Source organism: Euprymna scolopes, chromosome 27, assembly GCF_053919585.1.
Source record: "Euprymna scolopes isolate OS-2025 chromosome 27, ASM5391958v1, whole genome shotgun sequence".
Classification (NCBI taxonomy): domain Eukaryota; kingdom Metazoa; phylum Mollusca; class Cephalopoda; order Sepiida; family Sepiolidae; genus Euprymna; species Euprymna scolopes.
Window position 1 is genome coordinate 23,372,077 of NC_136508.1, and position 17,427 is coordinate 23,389,503.

General features: G+C 27.2%; 1 protein-coding gene across 20 annotated transcripts in view; it reads left to right on the forward strand.

The window, feature by feature from the left end:
* Nucleotides 1-17,427, forward strand: part of LOC145248789 (nephrin-like) — a 482,982-nt gene that overhangs the window by 438,278 nt on the left and 27,277 nt on the right. For 17 of the 20 annotated variants that reach the window (XR_013863396.1, XR_013863397.1, XR_013863398.1 and 14 more), the window contains one exon: nt 16,386-16,457. The exons of the other annotated variants lie outside the window; for them this stretch is intronic. Coding sequence is in view for 13 of the 17 variants with exons in the window: in XM_080110432.1 (XP_079966558.1) it covers nt 16,386-16,457 (72 nt within the window). In the remaining 4 variants the exon portion in view is untranslated. The remainder of the gene's footprint in view (nt 1-16,385; nt 16,458-17,427) is intronic. 20 annotated transcript variants of the gene reach the window in all.

Consider the following 17,427-nt stretch of genomic DNA (forward strand, 5'->3'; position numbering starts at 1 on the left):
TCCGTTCTGCAAGATCTACCGCAGATGTGCTAACGGTTATATCTCATAGGATTAGTGAATCTCTTGACAAAGGCTTCCTTTCCAGGGCAATTGCTCTTGACATATCAAAGGCTTTCGACAAGGTATGGCATAAAGGCCTACTTCACAAGATCTCCAGCTACGGAATAACTGGAAATATTCTCTATCATTAAATCATTTCTCTCTGATAAGCTCATAAGAGTAGTGGTTGATGGACAAAAATCAGAGGCCCACAGTATTAATGCTGGAGTCCCTCAAGGGTCCATCCTGGGCCCAACTCTCTTCCTGATCTACATCAATGATCTCCCTAAACACATACTTAAATCATTCGTTGACATCTATGCTGATGACACGACCATCTACAGCAACACATCAAAGGCTGTAAATGACAAAGCTCTCTCTGATTCTCTCTCCTCTGATCTCGAGCGAGTGGGTCAGTGGGGGGGGGGGACGTGACTGGTTTCCTTTAATGCATCTAAAACCAAACTCCTATCTTTACATCATCAACGGTCTGATCCCCATCTGGCATCAATTGAAATGGATGGCTCTTGTCTAGGAGAAGCCCCATGTTTTGACAAGCTTCTGGGCTTGACCTTCACTCCTGACCTGAAATGGAACATGTACATCAAGTCTGTTGCCAAGGTCGCTGGAAAGATGGTGGGGATCCTTCTATCGCTCCAGAAGATATCTCACTACTGATGCAATTCTCTATCTATATAAAAGCCAAGTACGTCCAAGGATGGAATACTGATGCCATATCTGGGCAGGAGCTGCCAAAAAAAGCCTATCTTGCCTTGACAGAGTACAAAATAGACTTCGTGGCTTAGTGGGGGATGACCTTTTCTCTTCCCTGCAACCTCTCTCCCACAGAAGAGACGTTGGAAGCCTATCTTTGTTTTATCATAATTTCCATGGCAGGTGCTCGTCTGAACTCCAATCCCTGGTCCCCCCTCGCCAATCTTTTACGAAAAACACCCGTCTAGCTGAATCCACTGTCAAAAACTTTCCCCACTCTTTATCTATGCCTAAATCAAAACGTAGATTCCATGAACAAAGCTTCTTTCTTAGAAGTGCACGCCTGTGGAACTCTATTCCGTCTGTCTGTTTCCCTCCTGACCACAACCTGGATGTCTTCAAGTCCAACGTAAACAAATTCCTGATGAACCGCCCCCTTAAGTAGACACTTTAAATATCCACAATAACGTACTGTACTTAGAATAACCCTTATCCCTGAGTGGCTTCCGGGCCTTGATAAGTGGTGACCACATTGTAAAAAAAAAAAAAAAAACTGTTCTGTTTTGTGTTCTTGAACACCGGAATTTTTCTGTTGAACTCAAGAATCTACACAGAATTTCGGTCGGAGGTTACATCGATCAAAACATTAAAGTGTAGTACCTGTTCCTGATACTACACTTCACCTATTCTCTCCTTATTCAGTGAAGAAGAAATCCTTCTAGACTGAAGCAATTTTTATTTTGGTTCCCTTTTTTGGGGCTGGATATTCCCCACATTAAAAAACGACCTTGTGTCTAACTTTACCTTTTAGGGAAAGCAAGTAAATAGGAACACTGAACATGAGAACAGCAGCACGAAGTGTGTTCATAACTTATAAAAATCGATTTTCTTTGGTTTTAAAGAACCCTTAACATTTTAAGATATTTTTCAAAATATAATTTTGGGGGAGGGGTTGCTGTTTTTTAAAAAGACTCTTGAACAGCGAGCTATTTTCAATCGATATTTATTCAATAATTGCCCTAAATTTATAAGAGCTACTAACCTTCCATCCTAAATTCTAAAATAATTTTGTTTTTAGTGGGTTCATGAATATCACCCAAAAAGTAGATTATCATTGGTGATAGGGTACTTTTAAAAGTAGATGAATTTAGTAAAACTCGTCTCCCAGAAAACTCGTCTCTTTTTGCTAGGTAGGAAAACTGGTCCATTATTGAATAAATATCGATTGAAAATGCATTCCATGACCGTTCTTGAAGGAGATATTGTTTTTAAAAGGGAATACACATCTCATAATAGTTTTTTTTTTAAATATTTTACTTGTTTACTGATGTTTTAAAAAAATAAAATTGATTTTTCTAAGTGTTCGTTTTCTACCTAGCTTTGTAAGTTTTTAGTGATTTCAACTTATTTTAAAGAGTTTTAGTTAAAAAAAAAAAATAAATAAATAAACAACGAACGTCGAGTGTTACTTTTGAACAAAAAATGTCCGACATGAAAGGAACACATTTTAGGAGTCTCAGTAATCGCTCAAAAATAGAAAATTAAAGAAAATTTTGAAGTAGATATAGATTTAAAACGTTTCGCCCCTCCAAAAGAAAATAAATTTGTATTTTTTAGATAATGTCCAAGATCACTGCTCTGAAAAAAATCAAGCTAAGTGGTAACGAAACCGAACGGAAGACACGCAAAACGAAACCATATATTTATCGAAAAAAAATTACTTCAGTTTTTAACACTTCTTGTGTTATTATGAAACAAAAAGGAAACCCTTTTTGTGTTCATGAAACAACAAAAGGCACTTCTGCTGTATATGGACAACGGTCATCTTAATGCGTTTCACTAAACTGCCACCACGTGGTGCTTCTTGGTCAAAAAACATTTAAATTATTGATTTGTTATTGACCCTTCAAAGTTGCTTTAATTCCAAAAAAAAAAAAAATCTTTCATTTAAATTGTTCGAAACCAAAAAAAAAAAATCTTTCATTTAAATTGTTCGAAACCAAAAAAAAAAAATCTTTCATTTAAATTGTTCGAAACCAAAAAAAAAAAAAAATCTTTCATTTAAATTGTTCGAAACCAAAAAAAAAAAAAAATCTTTCATTTAAATTGTTCGAAACCAAAAAAAAAAAAAAATCTTTCATTTAAATTGTTCGAAACCAAAAAAAAAAAAAAATCTTTCATTTAAATTGTTCGAAACCAAAAAAAAAAATAATCTTTCATTTAAATTGTTCGAAACCAAAAAAAAAAATAATCTTTCATTTAAATTGTTCGAAACCAAAAAAAAAAAATAATCTTTCATTTAAATTGTTCGAAACCAAAAAAAAAAATAATCTTTCATTTAAATTGTTCGAAACCAAAAAAAAAAAAAATCTTTCATTTAAATTGTTCGAAACCAAAAAAAAAAAATAATCTTTCATTTAAATTGTTCGAAACCAAAAAAAAAAAATAATCTTTCATTTAAATTGTTCAAAACCAAAAAAAAAAAATAATCTTTCATTTAAATTGTTCGAAACCAAAAAAAAAAAATAATCTTTCATTTAAATTGTTCGAAACCAAAAAAAAAATAATCTTTCATTTAAATTGTTCGAAACCAAAAAAAAAAATAATCTTTCATTTAAATTGTTCGAAACCAAAAAAAAAAAATAATCTTTCATTTAAATTGTTCGAAACCAAAAAAAAAATAATCTTTCATTTAAATTGTTCGAAACCAAAAAAAAAAATAATCTTTCATTTAAATTGTTCGAAACCAAAAAAAAAAAATAATCTTTCATTTAAATTGTTCGAAACCAAAAAAAAAATAATCTTTCATTTAAATTGTTCGAAACCAAAAAAAAAAATAATCTTTCATTTAAATTGTTCGAAACCAAAAAAAAAAAATAATCTTTCATTTAAATTGTTCGAAACCAAAAAAAAAAAATAATCTTTCATTTAAATTGTTCGAAACCAAAAAAAAAAAAAATCTTTCATTTAAATTGTTCGAAACCAAAAAAAAAAAATAATCTTTCATTTAAATTGTTCGAAACCAAAAAAAAAAAATAATCTTTCATTTAAATTGTTCAAAACCAAAAAAAAAAAAAATCTTTCATTTAAATTGTTCGAAACCAAAAAAAAAAAATAATCTTTCATTTAAATTGTTCGAAACCAAAAAAAAAAATAATCTTTCATTTAAATTGTTCGAAACCAAAAAAAAAAAAAAATCTTTCATTTAAATTGTTCGAAACCAAAAAAAAAAAAAAATCTTTCATTTAAATTGTTCGAAACCAAAAAAAAAAAAAAATCTTTCATTTAAATTGTTCGAAACCAAAAAAAAAAATAATCTTTCATTTAAATTGTTCGAAACCAAAAAAAAAAATAATCTTTCATTTAAATTGTTCGAAACCAAAAAAAAAAAATAATCTTTCATTTAAATTGTTCGAAACCAAAAAAAAAAAATAATCTTTCATTTAAATTGTTCGAAACCAAAAAAAAAAAAAATCTTTCATTTAAATTGTTCGAAACCAAAAAAAAAAAATAATCTTTCATTTAAATTGTTCGAAACCAAAAAAAAAAAATAATCTTTCATTTAAATTGTTCAAAACCAAAAAAAAAAAATAATCTTTCATTTAAATTGTTCGAAACCAAAAAAAAAAAATAATCTTTCATTTAAATTGTTCGAAACCAAAAAAAAAATAATCTTTCATTTAAATTGTTCGAAACCAAAAAAAAAAATAATCTTTCATTTAAATTGTTCGAAACCAAAAAAAAAAAATAATCTTTCATTTAAATTGTTCGAAACCAAAAAAAAAATAATCTTTCATTTAAATTGTTCGAAACCAAAAAAAAAAATAATCTTTCATTTAAATTGTTCGAAACCAAAAAAAAAAAATAATCTTTCATTTAAATTGTTCGAAACCAAAAAAAAAATAATCTTTCATTTAAATTGTTCGAAACCAAAAAAAAAAATAATCTTTCATTTAAATTGTTCGAAACCAAAAAAAAAAAATAATCTTTCATTTAAATTGTTCGAAACCAAAAAAAAAAAATAATCTTTCATTTAAATTGTTCGAAACCAAAAAAAAAAAAAATCTTTCATTTAAATTGTTCGAAACCAAAAAAAAAAAATAATCTTTCATTTAAATTGTTCGAAACCAAAAAAAAAAAATAATCTTTCATTTAAATTGTTCAAAACCAAAAAAAAAAAAAATCTTTCATTTAAATTGTTCGAAACCAAAAAAAAAAAATAATCTTTCATTTAAATTGTTCGAAACCAAAAAAAAAAATAATCTTTCATTTAAATTGTTCGAAACCAAAAAAAAAATAATCTTTCATTTAAATTGTTCGAAACCAAAACAAAAAATAATCTTTCATTTAAATTGTTCGAAACCAAAACAAAAAATAATCTTTCATTTAAATTGTTCGAAACCAAAAAAAAAAAATAATCTTTCATTTAAATTGTTCGAAACCAAAAAAAAAAAAATCTTTCATTTAAATTGTTCGAAACCAAAAAAAAAAAAAAATCTTTCATTTAAATTGTTCGAAACCAAAACAAAAAATAATCTTTCATTTAAATTGTTCGAAACCAAAACAAAAAATAATCTTTCATTTAAATTGTTCGAAACCAAAACAAAAAAATAATCTTTCATTTAAATTGTTCGAAACCAAAAAAAAAAAAAAAATCTTTCATTTAAATTGTTCGATACCAAAAAAAAAAAATAATCTTTCATTTAAATTGTTCGAAACCAAAACAAAAAATAATCTTTCATTTAAATTGTTCGAAACCAAAAAAAAAAAATAATCTTTCATTTAAATTGTTCGAAACCAAAAAAAAAAAATAATCTTTCATTTAAATTGTTCGAAACCAAAAAAAAAAAATAATCTTTCATTTAAATTGTTCGAAACCAAAAAAAAAAAAAAATCTTTCATTTAAATTGTTCGAAACCAAAAAAAAAAATAATCTTTCATTTAAATTGTTCGAAACCAAAAAAAAAAATAATCTTTCATTTAAATTGTTCGAAACCAAAAAAAAAAAATAATCTTTCATTTAAATTGTTCGAAACCAAAAAAAAAAAATAATCTTTCATTTAAATTGTTCGAAACCAAAAAAAAAAAAAATCTTTCATTTAAATTGTTCGAAACCAAAAAAAAAAAATAATCTTTCATTTAAATTGTTCGAAACCAAAAAAAAAAAATAATCTTTCATTTAAATTGTTCAAAACCAAAAAAAAAAAATAATCTTTCATTTAAATTGTTCGAAACCAAAAAAAAAAAATAATCTTTCATTTAAATTGTTCGAAACCAAAAAAAAAATAATCTTTCATTTAAATTGTTCGAAACCAAAAAAAAAAATAATCTTTCATTTAAATTGTTCGAAACCAAAAAAAAAAAATAATCTTTCATTTAAATTGTTCGAAACCAAAAAAAAAATAATCTTTCATTTAAATTGTTCGAAACCAAAAAAAAAAATAATCTTTCATTTAAATTGTTCGAAACCAAAAAAAAAAATAATCTTTCATTTAAATTGTTCGAAACCAAAAAAAAAATAATCTTTCATTTAAATTGTTCGAAACCAAAAAAAAAAATAATCTTTCATTTAAATTGTTCGAAACCAAAAAAAAAAAATAATCTTTCATTTAAATTGTTCGAAACCAAAAAAAAAAAAATAATCTTTCATTTAAATTGTTCGAAACCAAAAAAAAAAAAAATCTTTCATTTAAATTGTTCGAAACCAAAAAAAAAAAATAATCTTTCATTTAAATTGTTCGAAACCAAAAAAAAAAAATAATCTTTCATTTAAATTGTTCAAAACCAAAAAAAAAAAAAATCTTTCATTTAAATTGTTCGAAACCAAAAAAAAAAAATAATCTTTCATTTAAATTGTTCGAAACCAAAAAAAAAAATAATCTTTCATTTAAATTGTTCGAAACCAAAAAAAAAAAAAAATCTTTCATTTAAATTGTTCGAAACCAAAAAAAAAAAAAAATCTTTCATTTAAATTGTTCGAAACCAAAAAAAAAAAAAAATCTTTCATTTAAATTGTTCGAAACCAAAAAAAAAAATAATCTTTCATTTAAATTGTTCGAAACCAAAAAAAAAAATAATCTTTCATTTAAATTGTTCGAAACCAAAAAAAAAAAATAATCTTTCATTTAAATTGTTCGAAACCAAAAAAAAAAAATAATCTTTCATTTAAATTGTTCGAAACCAAAAAAAAAAAAAATCTTTCATTTAAATTGTTCGAAACCAAAAAAAAAAAATAATCTTTCATTTAAATTGTTCGAAACCAAAAAAAAAAAATAATCTTTCATTTAAATTGTTCAAAACCAAAAAAAAAAAATAATCTTTCATTTAAATTGTTCGAAACCAAAAAAAAAAAATAATCTTTCATTTAAATTGTTCGAAACCAAAAAAAAAATAATCTTTCATTTAAATTGTTCGAAACCAAAAAAAAAAATAATCTTTCATTTAAATTGTTCGAAACCAAAAAAAAAAAATAATCTTTCATTTAAATTGTTCGAAACCAAAAAAAAAATAATCTTTCATTTAAATTGTTCGAAACCAAAAAAAAAAATAATCTTTCATTTAAATTGTTCGAAACCAAAAAAAAAAAATAATCTTTCATTTAAATTGTTCGAAACCAAAAAAAAAATAATCTTTCATTTAAATTGTTCGAAACCAAAAAAAAAAATAATCTTTCATTTAAATTGTTCGAAACCAAAAAAAAAAAATAATCTTTCATTTAAATTGTTCGAAACCAAAAAAAAAAAATAATCTTTCATTTAAATTGTTCGAAACCAAAAAAAAAAAAAATCTTTCATTTAAATTGTTCGAAACCAAAAAAAAAAAATAATCTTTCATTTAAATTGTTCGAAACCAAAAAAAAAAAATAATCTTTCATTTAAATTGTTCAAAACCAAAAAAAAAAAAAATCTTTCATTTAAATTGTTCGAAACCAAAAAAAAAAAATAATCTTTCATTTAAATTGTTCGAAACCAAAAAAAAAAATAATCTTTCATTTAAATTGTTCGAAACCAAAAAAAAAATAATCTTTCATTTAAATTGTTCGAAACCAAAACAAAAAATAATCTTTCATTTAAATTGTTCGAAACCAAAACAAAAAATAATCTTTCATTTAAATTGTTCGAAACCAAAAAAAAAAAATAATCTTTCATTTAAATTGTTCGAAACCAAAAAAAAAAAAATCTTTCATTTAAATTGTTCGAAACCAAAAAAAAAAAAAATCTTTCATTTAAATTGTTCGAAACCAAAACAAAAAATAATCTTTCATTTAAATTGTTCGAAACCAAAACAAAAAATAATCTTTCATTTAAATTGTTCGAAACCAAAACAAAAAAATAATCTTTCATTTAAATTGTTCGAAACCAAAAAAAAAAAAAAAATCTTTCATTTAAATTGTTCGATACCAAAAAAAAAAAATAATCTTTCATTTAAATTGTTCGAAACCAAAACAAAAAATAATCTTTCATTTAAATTGTTCGAAACCAAAAAAAAAAAATAATCTTTCATTTAAATTGTTCGAAACCAAAAAAAAAAAATAATCTTTCATTTAAATTGTTCGAAACCAAAAAAAAAAAATAATCTTTCATTTAAATTGTTCGAAACCAAAAAAAAAAAAAAATCTTTCATTTAAATTGTTCGAAACCAAAAAAAAAATAATCTTTCATTTAAATTGTTCGAAACCAAAACAAAAAATAATCTTTCATTTAAATTGTTCGAAACCAAAAAAAATAATCTTTCATTTAAATTGTTCGAAACCAAAACAAAAAATAATCTTTCATTTAAATTGTTCGAAACCAAAACAAAAAATAATCTTTCATTTAAATTGTTCGAAACCAAAACAAAAAATAATCTTTCATTTAAATTGTTCGAAACCAAAAAAAAAAATAATCTTTCATTTAAATTGTTCGAAACCAAAAAAAAAAAATCTTTCATTTAAATTGTTCGAAACCAAAAAAAAAGCTATTTTACTTTATAAAAATCCAATGTTGCTTTCATTACAAAATTGTTTTTATTAAATTATACTTTCTTACACAGACTTTTAAATGGTTTTACAATTATATGTTGATACATTTTTATACAATGTTTTGGTTTTCAAATATTTTTCTGTTCAGAAAAAAATCTTGTCTGTTACTTATTTGCCGCATTATTTGACCAAGAAGAAATTGGAGTTATCGTTATTTGTTTTGTAATAACAAAAGAATTGTTTAAACTTCTGAATAAAATATTTACCGTCTTTTATAATACATGAATGGTTTTTGTTTTTTGTTTCGTAATAACACAAAAACTGTTAAAACTGAAGTATTTTTTTAAAATAAATATATGGTTTTGTTTTTTGTGTTTCGACTCTGTGATCAAGTTTTTTTGGGGTTTTTTTTTTTTTTTCAAACAAAAGTAAACAAGTAAAAATAATTAAAAAATACGGGGATGCGTAATCGCCTTTAAAGTCTCATTCAAGAACAGTAAAATGTGTTCACAATCGATATTTATTCAATAATGGATCAGCTTTCCCGTTTTCCGGGGACAAATTTTCCGGGCACTAATGCAGATATAATAATTTCTTTTTAATTTGACCAACTTGTAAATGTGTACCTTTTTATATATTTTATCCCAGACTTGGATAAATTTATTGTGATATATCCATGTATATTTTTAACAAAGTGGTTCCAAGAAAATAAAACTTACCTATTCTTTTGAAATCTTTTAACCAGTGAACTCTGAAAAGCATCATCTAGATATTTGGCAAGTAGATGTGAAAAAATACTTGACATTTGTTTGATAGAGCTTCAGACAGCATCTGCCGCCATAGGAATCACAAAGTGTAATCATAAGTAAATGATACAGGCAGAATCAAAGAAAATTTGATGCTAAAAGTTTTTCACATGGAAGTATGAAAATTCAAACTCAATTCAAAGCTAAGGGTTGTTCACAACGTTGTGTCCATTCCTTGTCATATTTGTCAATGCTGAGTGAGGGAGCAGACAAAAAAACTACTGGACAAAAATATAAACCCATAAAATAAATAAAAGATAAAATAAAACACTTTTTATATTCTATTTTTATTTAATTAGCAATTATTGATATTTTTCTTGACAAAATATTTCTGTAGTTTTAAACCATTATTTCCATACCTTGTAAATAAACTGCATTCTTCTTGAGGTTACCTAGTAAATTTTCGAAAGGTTTCAAGTTTTGTGTTTATTTTACACAAAAAAACATTACATCCTATTTGGATGTTATTATGATCTGTACAGTTTAATTTTACTAATAGTTTAGAAACAAAGATGTCTCATCAGTGCAACCAATAGAAAATTAAGTTTACAAAATATTAAAAGAATCGATTTTGGAATCAAAAATTAGGCACAAATTTTTCTGATACCGATTCCGATACCCCGAAAAGTTCTAATTTTCCCCGATTCCGATTAATCATCCCAACACTAATATACACACAAAACTAATTCTTAGAAACAAATGATAATGCTCTTTGATGAAAAATGTTTTTGAGGATAAGAATATGTGTGTGCGTGTGTGTGTGTATATATATATATAGTGCATAACATAATTACATTGACACATTAGTTCGTGTCAAACCACTGAAGAAGCAACATTGAGCCTGGCTAGTACCAGATGGGTGACTATTTGGGAATTCTGTATGTGCTCTCTGCTTATCTTTGTATGGTGTCCAATCGTTCTGAACCTCCACTTGCCACTGGTATTTAACAACACCAACTCAAGAGAGATGTGGTTGGAGATTGCACAATTCTTGCCACAAAAAATTTCATGCGTAGGCTATCTTACAGTGGGTATCGGTAGTCTGCCAAGATTGAATTGTTTTATGATTTTATTTGAAAAAATTCTTCAGTTTCAGTAAAAGCTTTTATGTAAGGATTAGGTCATTCTTGTTCATATCTGACATGAGACTTTCAAGGTTTATTCAATGTCATGTCTTTTATTATGCATTATATAGTCACCACTCATCAAGGCCCAGATGCCACTCAAGAATATCATTTAATGGGTACCGTAATAGAAGTTAATTTATTTTAGAGTATGGCTTTTTACCTGTTCATGTTGGACTTGAAAACGACCATGTCATAGTCAGCCAAGAAGTAACTCCATGGTATTGTATGCCACAGACTAGCAGGTCTAGGAAAAAACTCTGCTCACGGATTTTTTGCTTAGATTTATGCACAGATAGTGTTAGTCGAATATTTCATTTAACTTTTTTTTCTCAACTACTCCATTTATACTAGTCCAAAAGATTGATCTACTGCTACAAGATCAGGCTGTCTAAAGATAATGGCTCCATGACCTAAAATGCATAAAAAATTAATTTTCCCTTTGCAAAACTTGTGTTCTGTAAAGCCGAAATTTTTTTAAATTTTCAGTTTATTAGCTGCAATTACATTATATATATATATACAAAATTCATCATATAAGATTTGCATGTTGGTTTAAATAGGGTTCTGGAGGAAAAAGATAACAGAATACCAAAATCTTATGTATGACGTGAAAACAAAAAAAAAATGGAATCTTTGGAAAATCTTCATCATTCCAATACCTAGAGGAGCAACTGGAATCATGAAAAAAAAAAAGTTTAAGAACTACCTGGCAAATATACTCTATGAACCAAGTGTAAGAGAGATTCAAACAACTGCACTTGAAGGGACGATTAAAATCTTTAAACGATCTCTCGGTTCAAATGTATGAGACAACGGGCAAATGTCTGTCATCCGGTATGATGCCCCGTCTCCAGCAAAAACAGAAAGAAAATATAAAAATATAAATTTTCTTTCTTTGAAGATTGTAACGCTGCCAACAGTGCCCTGTTTTTTTTTTTTTTTTTTTTTTTATTGAAACCAACTGAGAGCTCTTTTTAGTGTCCTCGCTGTTCCCTTAAGTGCAATTGTCTGGATCTCTTTTGCACTTGGTTCACTGGGAATATTAGTTAGGTAGGACTTCAGGTTCTTCATATGCCCTGTTGCGCCTATAATAACTTATATGATTGATATCTACCTAAGATTCCAGTTTCTTTTCATATCCTACATGAGACCTTATGAATGAATGCCTTTATGAATAATATTTCAATTGGTCTTTCTGACATTGTTTTTATGCAATCGACATCATGAATCTTCTAGGGTTACCACTAATGGTTTACTGTATCTGCTGAATAAATGCAGCTGTTGTAATGCTATAAGTGTGACTAAGAATGATATTTCGCAATTTGATAATGCTTTTCCACTGCAATCAAACTCTTTTGTAAATGAAAGATTCGGCGACTTTTAAAAAAAAAAATGGTTCTATTTTTAAATTGCTATATCTTTATAGTCACAATAACTGCGCCTTTTTTTTTTGTTTTGTAATCATACTGGCTGCCATTGCTAATTATGAAATATAGAAAATAGTCAAATAATATTGCTGCTATAGTACAAACATTTTATTTATTTTCATACCGTATGTCCTCTAATACATTATATACGTCATGGCTTTTAAGGGGGATAACTGTGATATTTATTTTATGAATTATTTCCCTTGGATACAATTTTTTTCTAAGTAAGTAAATGATTTTTTTTTATTGTCTGATAACTCTGTTAGTAATTGTTAAATTTATTTATTACAAATTACATCACCGTACTTTTGACGCCATAAATTATTTAAAAGGAATCAAAAACGATTTATTTTGTCTTACGTTCTCATTTGTGATTTGTGTTAAAATAAATTTTAATGTTTGAAAAGTTGTAAGAAATTTTATTTACCGTGATTGTAAAATAATCGGGTGCCAGCCATATTGCTTATTCACAGAAAATACATAACCCGATTATTTTACTCACAACCAATATTTACGGTAAATTAAATTGCTGTTTTGTAAATATTAAAATTTAACGCAAATGGGTCACAAGAAGTAGATGAAGCAAATCAATTGTTTTTGATTAATTTCCCAACTGTGTTTCCTTTAAAATAACTTGTCAATAATTTTTACCTAAATAACATTTTATGAAACTTATTCAAATTTTAAACCTTTTTTTTTATGTTAATTTTGTTTTCTTACTTGAATCTGTAAATAACTCTACGTATGTTGTCATCTAACTTTTTCAACATTACAATTAACAAAGTCCTCCGGAATGTAAAACTAATCATTAACTCAAGTTTTGCTTGTAATCTTTGTTTTTTTAATTTTCTTCAAATAACTTTTGTGGAATTGGAGTATTTGTGAGTGTGAATGAGTGAGTATGAAAAATAGGACGATTTCTTGTTTGTGTCTTGGAGTTTTTTAATTTTGATTATTTGGATAACTCTAGAAATTATAGTGTGGAACTATGTGCTCTGTTCTACATGTAGAAAAGCCATGATAAAAAGGTGAGACATGCCACCCACTGAAAGGAAGATTAGAACACATCAGAAAGCTGTAATATGTAGCGATATGAAAAAAATCAACTTTTAACTACCATATGGGGAGGGGGTAATGATGGGATGAAGTAAAAATTAGACAGAAGGATGAAAAATAAGACCTCAAAGAATCAACATATGTTGGACAACAATTGCCTCTTAAGTGAACTTAGTATAGAATTTATTACCATTGTGATTCAACATATCATGGATATGTCATAATAATATATCTCATGAATGACAAGTCTATATTCCAAAGTTTGTGATGTTGACCATCTTACAATTTATTAATTTAATTCAGTTGACTGATACAATTCCTGACAGTACCTGTTTCGTAGCACAAAATCAATCACTTAATTATTATATCAATTAGTAAATCTATTTTGCCCTTAACTCATCAGAAGAAATGGCAACAATCAATCCACTAAAAGAAAAGAAAATATGTTTGGACATGATTTTAAAAAATCCGAAAATCGGAAGAGAAGCTGCAAATACCTTATATTTTTCTTTCATTACGCCATTTTCATTCATTCATTATATGCTCTGTAATTATGTTGAGCTTCTTAAATATATAATAAAGAAATATAAGTGAATAAAGAACATTTAGACAGAAAGATATATATATATATATATATATATATATATATATATCTCGATTAAAAAGCTAAAGCATAGTTACATAGGAACTTTATTACATTAGCAAGTCTTAACGGTTACAGAAAGAGGAATAAGAGAGAAACCTCTTTAGACCATGACATTTCGAAGGTAAATGCTTCTCATCAGGAGAGAAAAAGCCAGCATTACACAAAAGTTGGAAGATAAAGACAACACCGACTTTGAAAACATTCAAATTAGAAATGAAAAATTTTTTAGATTAGAATTGGAAAACATTATTGGGAGGGGGTGGCCGATATAATGGGGGGGGGGTAAAAGAGAAAAGAGACAAAAAGAACAAATGCTAAAAGAATATACAGAACATTATATAAGAAGATGAAATACTAAGAAAAACTATTTTTAATTTTAAAAATTAAAAAAAATGACAAAGTTGTGATAAAAATAATTTAAATTCTAAAATATGAAGTACAACAAATTAAGTACAAAAAAGTAAAAAAAAAAAAAAATAATAAAGTGAAAAAGTAAATCAACTGAAGTTCTTGGGAGGTAATCCATCAGTAATAAGTTGTACTCCAGAATAAAATGAGATGGAAATTAATATCCAGTGTAATCGCATGCGGAAATAGTGCAGAGGAAAGATTTCAATGTCCACAATGAATGTTATATATATTTCATAAATATTTAATCATTATCTACACATATGTATGCATTTCATCTTTGCAGAATCATCAGTGTAGATAAATATTCAGACCAGTCGCACTATTCAAACCTCAAAACAAGAATCACCTTTTAAACTCAATTCTAAGCTAACCAATAAGGCTACCTTCAACAACTATGGATGAGATGAGAAATAAATCGTGTGTTTCAAGCAGGCAGAAAAATGTGGTCAGCTGGAATGAGACTTCACCTTAAAGAAGTGATATATCCAGGGGGGGGGGGCATAATCATTATAAAATAATGATTCAACTCACCGAATAAATTATAACAACTTATTCTAAAGTACAATGTAACAAATAAGATATTGACACTCGAACGTATCTTTGAATGCCATAGCATCAAGATTAACTTACCCCCCCTCTGGTTACCACTTTCTAATGTCTTTTAGAGAGTGAGTAATCCATTTTCAGGAGGTGTAAGGATTGTAGTAGCTGATGTTTACACATCGACGTACAAAATCAAAATGCGTAAAATCATTTGTGTGCACATCATCTGCGCATATATTGTCCTGAATAAAAACAAATAATTATATTTGGGACAAATCAGAAAACTTTCTGAATTTATTTGAAATGGTCTTTATGGGAGCTACCTAAATCATTTTAAAAAAGCTAAATTTTTCTTCAATAACCCAGTGAAAACGAGTCTACAGACTGGTGTCACTAGGCACCCCCGCTGTGGGTGCATTCCTTGGCTGCATTTTTCCACTCATGCAAACAATCATTAATGAATACAGACACACATAACTCATTGACTTATCATCTGGCAATCAATATAAACCTTATTCATGGAAAAATTTCCAATCTTTCTCACTGACTATATTACTAATATGAAATCAAATGAACATTGACTTTTATAAGCAATTTTCAATGAATTATAATTTATAAAAATGAACAGAGAAGTTTTGAAAACGATTTTTCCAACCCCTATAACACAAGGGTAGTATTTAATCAATTCATACTTCTTTAATGTCTCAGCTAATAAACTTCCCCCCTCCCCATTTTGTTTTTACCAGAACTCTAAAAATATTCAAGAACATTCTGTTTTTCCTATTGCTGTAAACTTCCATTTTAAATATATATGAAATATCCTTTTTTGTGAATATATGCCTTCAGAACTTATTTTGTTTCGTTTAACGTACGATAATGTCTTGTATTCTCACATTTGATTATAAAACTTGCAAGCATTTTCACTGAAATTATTTCTCTGAATCCAGCTCACCATAAAAATGCTTCTATTACAAAACACCCTAAAGTAAAGCCCCAAAACTGGCATGAACGCATCCCATAAAACATATAACTGAAATTTTATAGGATCTTATATAAATAATCCCATCGTAGTATATATTAATGCTGAACATGTACGCAAGACTCTCAAAATTCATTTTAGAATTGTCCACATGGCCTAATGGTTAAAAACATTGTTTAATAATCAGTTCTAGGTGACCTTTTCTAGATGTTCAAGGTTCAATCTTTACTGTAGGCTATATTAACTTGAAATAAAAAAATTAACACTTCTGCACTATAATGGATGAAGGCATCAGAATAATCTATCCCTCTGTATTGAATATAGAGTGGCTCAGTAAGAAATTCTGTACAAACCCCCAAATTAGGCTAGAAGATTTCCAAATTTGAAAAGATGCATCTGAACGAAATCAGAGGGTACATCAGCTGATATATTGGGAATAAGAACATTAGTCCAAATAATACAAATTCTTTTTGTGTTTCCTTTCTTTTGTGTGTGTGTGTTTTTGTTTTGTTTTTTTTTTTGTTTTTTGTACCAAATTTTTTCCTGTTCTGCAAGAAACAAATGTCCGTCCAAATAGAGAATTAAAAAAAAAAAAAAAAGATGCAGGGAATGAAAATTTTGTGTGAGTGCAATGAGCCTGTCGTTGTTACTAGTGCAGTTGTACTGTACCATTGTAGGATATCTTGAATCAATAGCACTGCAGAGCTCCAATCATAGTGGGACAAATGAGATGATACCTAGACAACGAGGTAACTATGGCTCTGTCACTACTTCCACATCAGCTGCCATATTGGTTGAAAGAAACATGAAAAACATTTTTTAAATACTTTGACTTGGACAAATTACCATTAAGCTTCAATTTTCACTCTTTTTTTTTACCAAATATTTTCATTTGTCTTTTAAGCTCTATTAACAAAGGTTATATTTTATTGGATAATCTTTATATTAACAACACTTCTTGATGACTAATTATCTGTGTTTCTTGTGATTATGTGTCTTGCATTAACTCATTATTTATTGAAATAAAAACTGCAATTCAGTAGAACCCCGGGATACAGCATTAAAAATTAGTAACAAAATACAGTACATACACATGTATATAATCAAATAACATTATAAATAACACCATAAGGCAGGGCAAATACCACAACCAGGGGCCAGAAAAACATTGTAATCCACATCGTTACCTGAAAAAAATGTATCCTAGGGCCATTGTATTTTTCCTTCTAAATCTTATTTAAAAAAAATAAAAATGAATTTCTATAAAAGAAATGAAAACTGTTTACTACATAACAAATTATTCAGTATTTACATTTTTTTTTTTCACAATAAATATATGAATAGTGCCCCCCCCCTCCCACCATATATCAGCATTCCTCATTATCGACCTGCTTGATGCCTCTGGCTCTTAGCTTTGCTCTTAACATACAAAGTTATCTCATAAGATTTTTATATTTACATTAGAGGTGCATTTAATCTGATATTTGATTCTGACAAGCCCATTTTCATTTGTTATTCATGTGCCATGTTATTGGCAGTGTGATAACTAAATTTGCTGTATTTTATTTAAAAGCACTAGTGGGACCTGTGGACATTCCACAGTGGACTCCTTCATATGTAATATATTGATGTTGGCATTCTGTGAATGTTCAGCGTAAATGGAGATGCTCTGATATTATTGGAGCCCTTTTGTTAAGACTGCAAAAGTATTTATCTAAG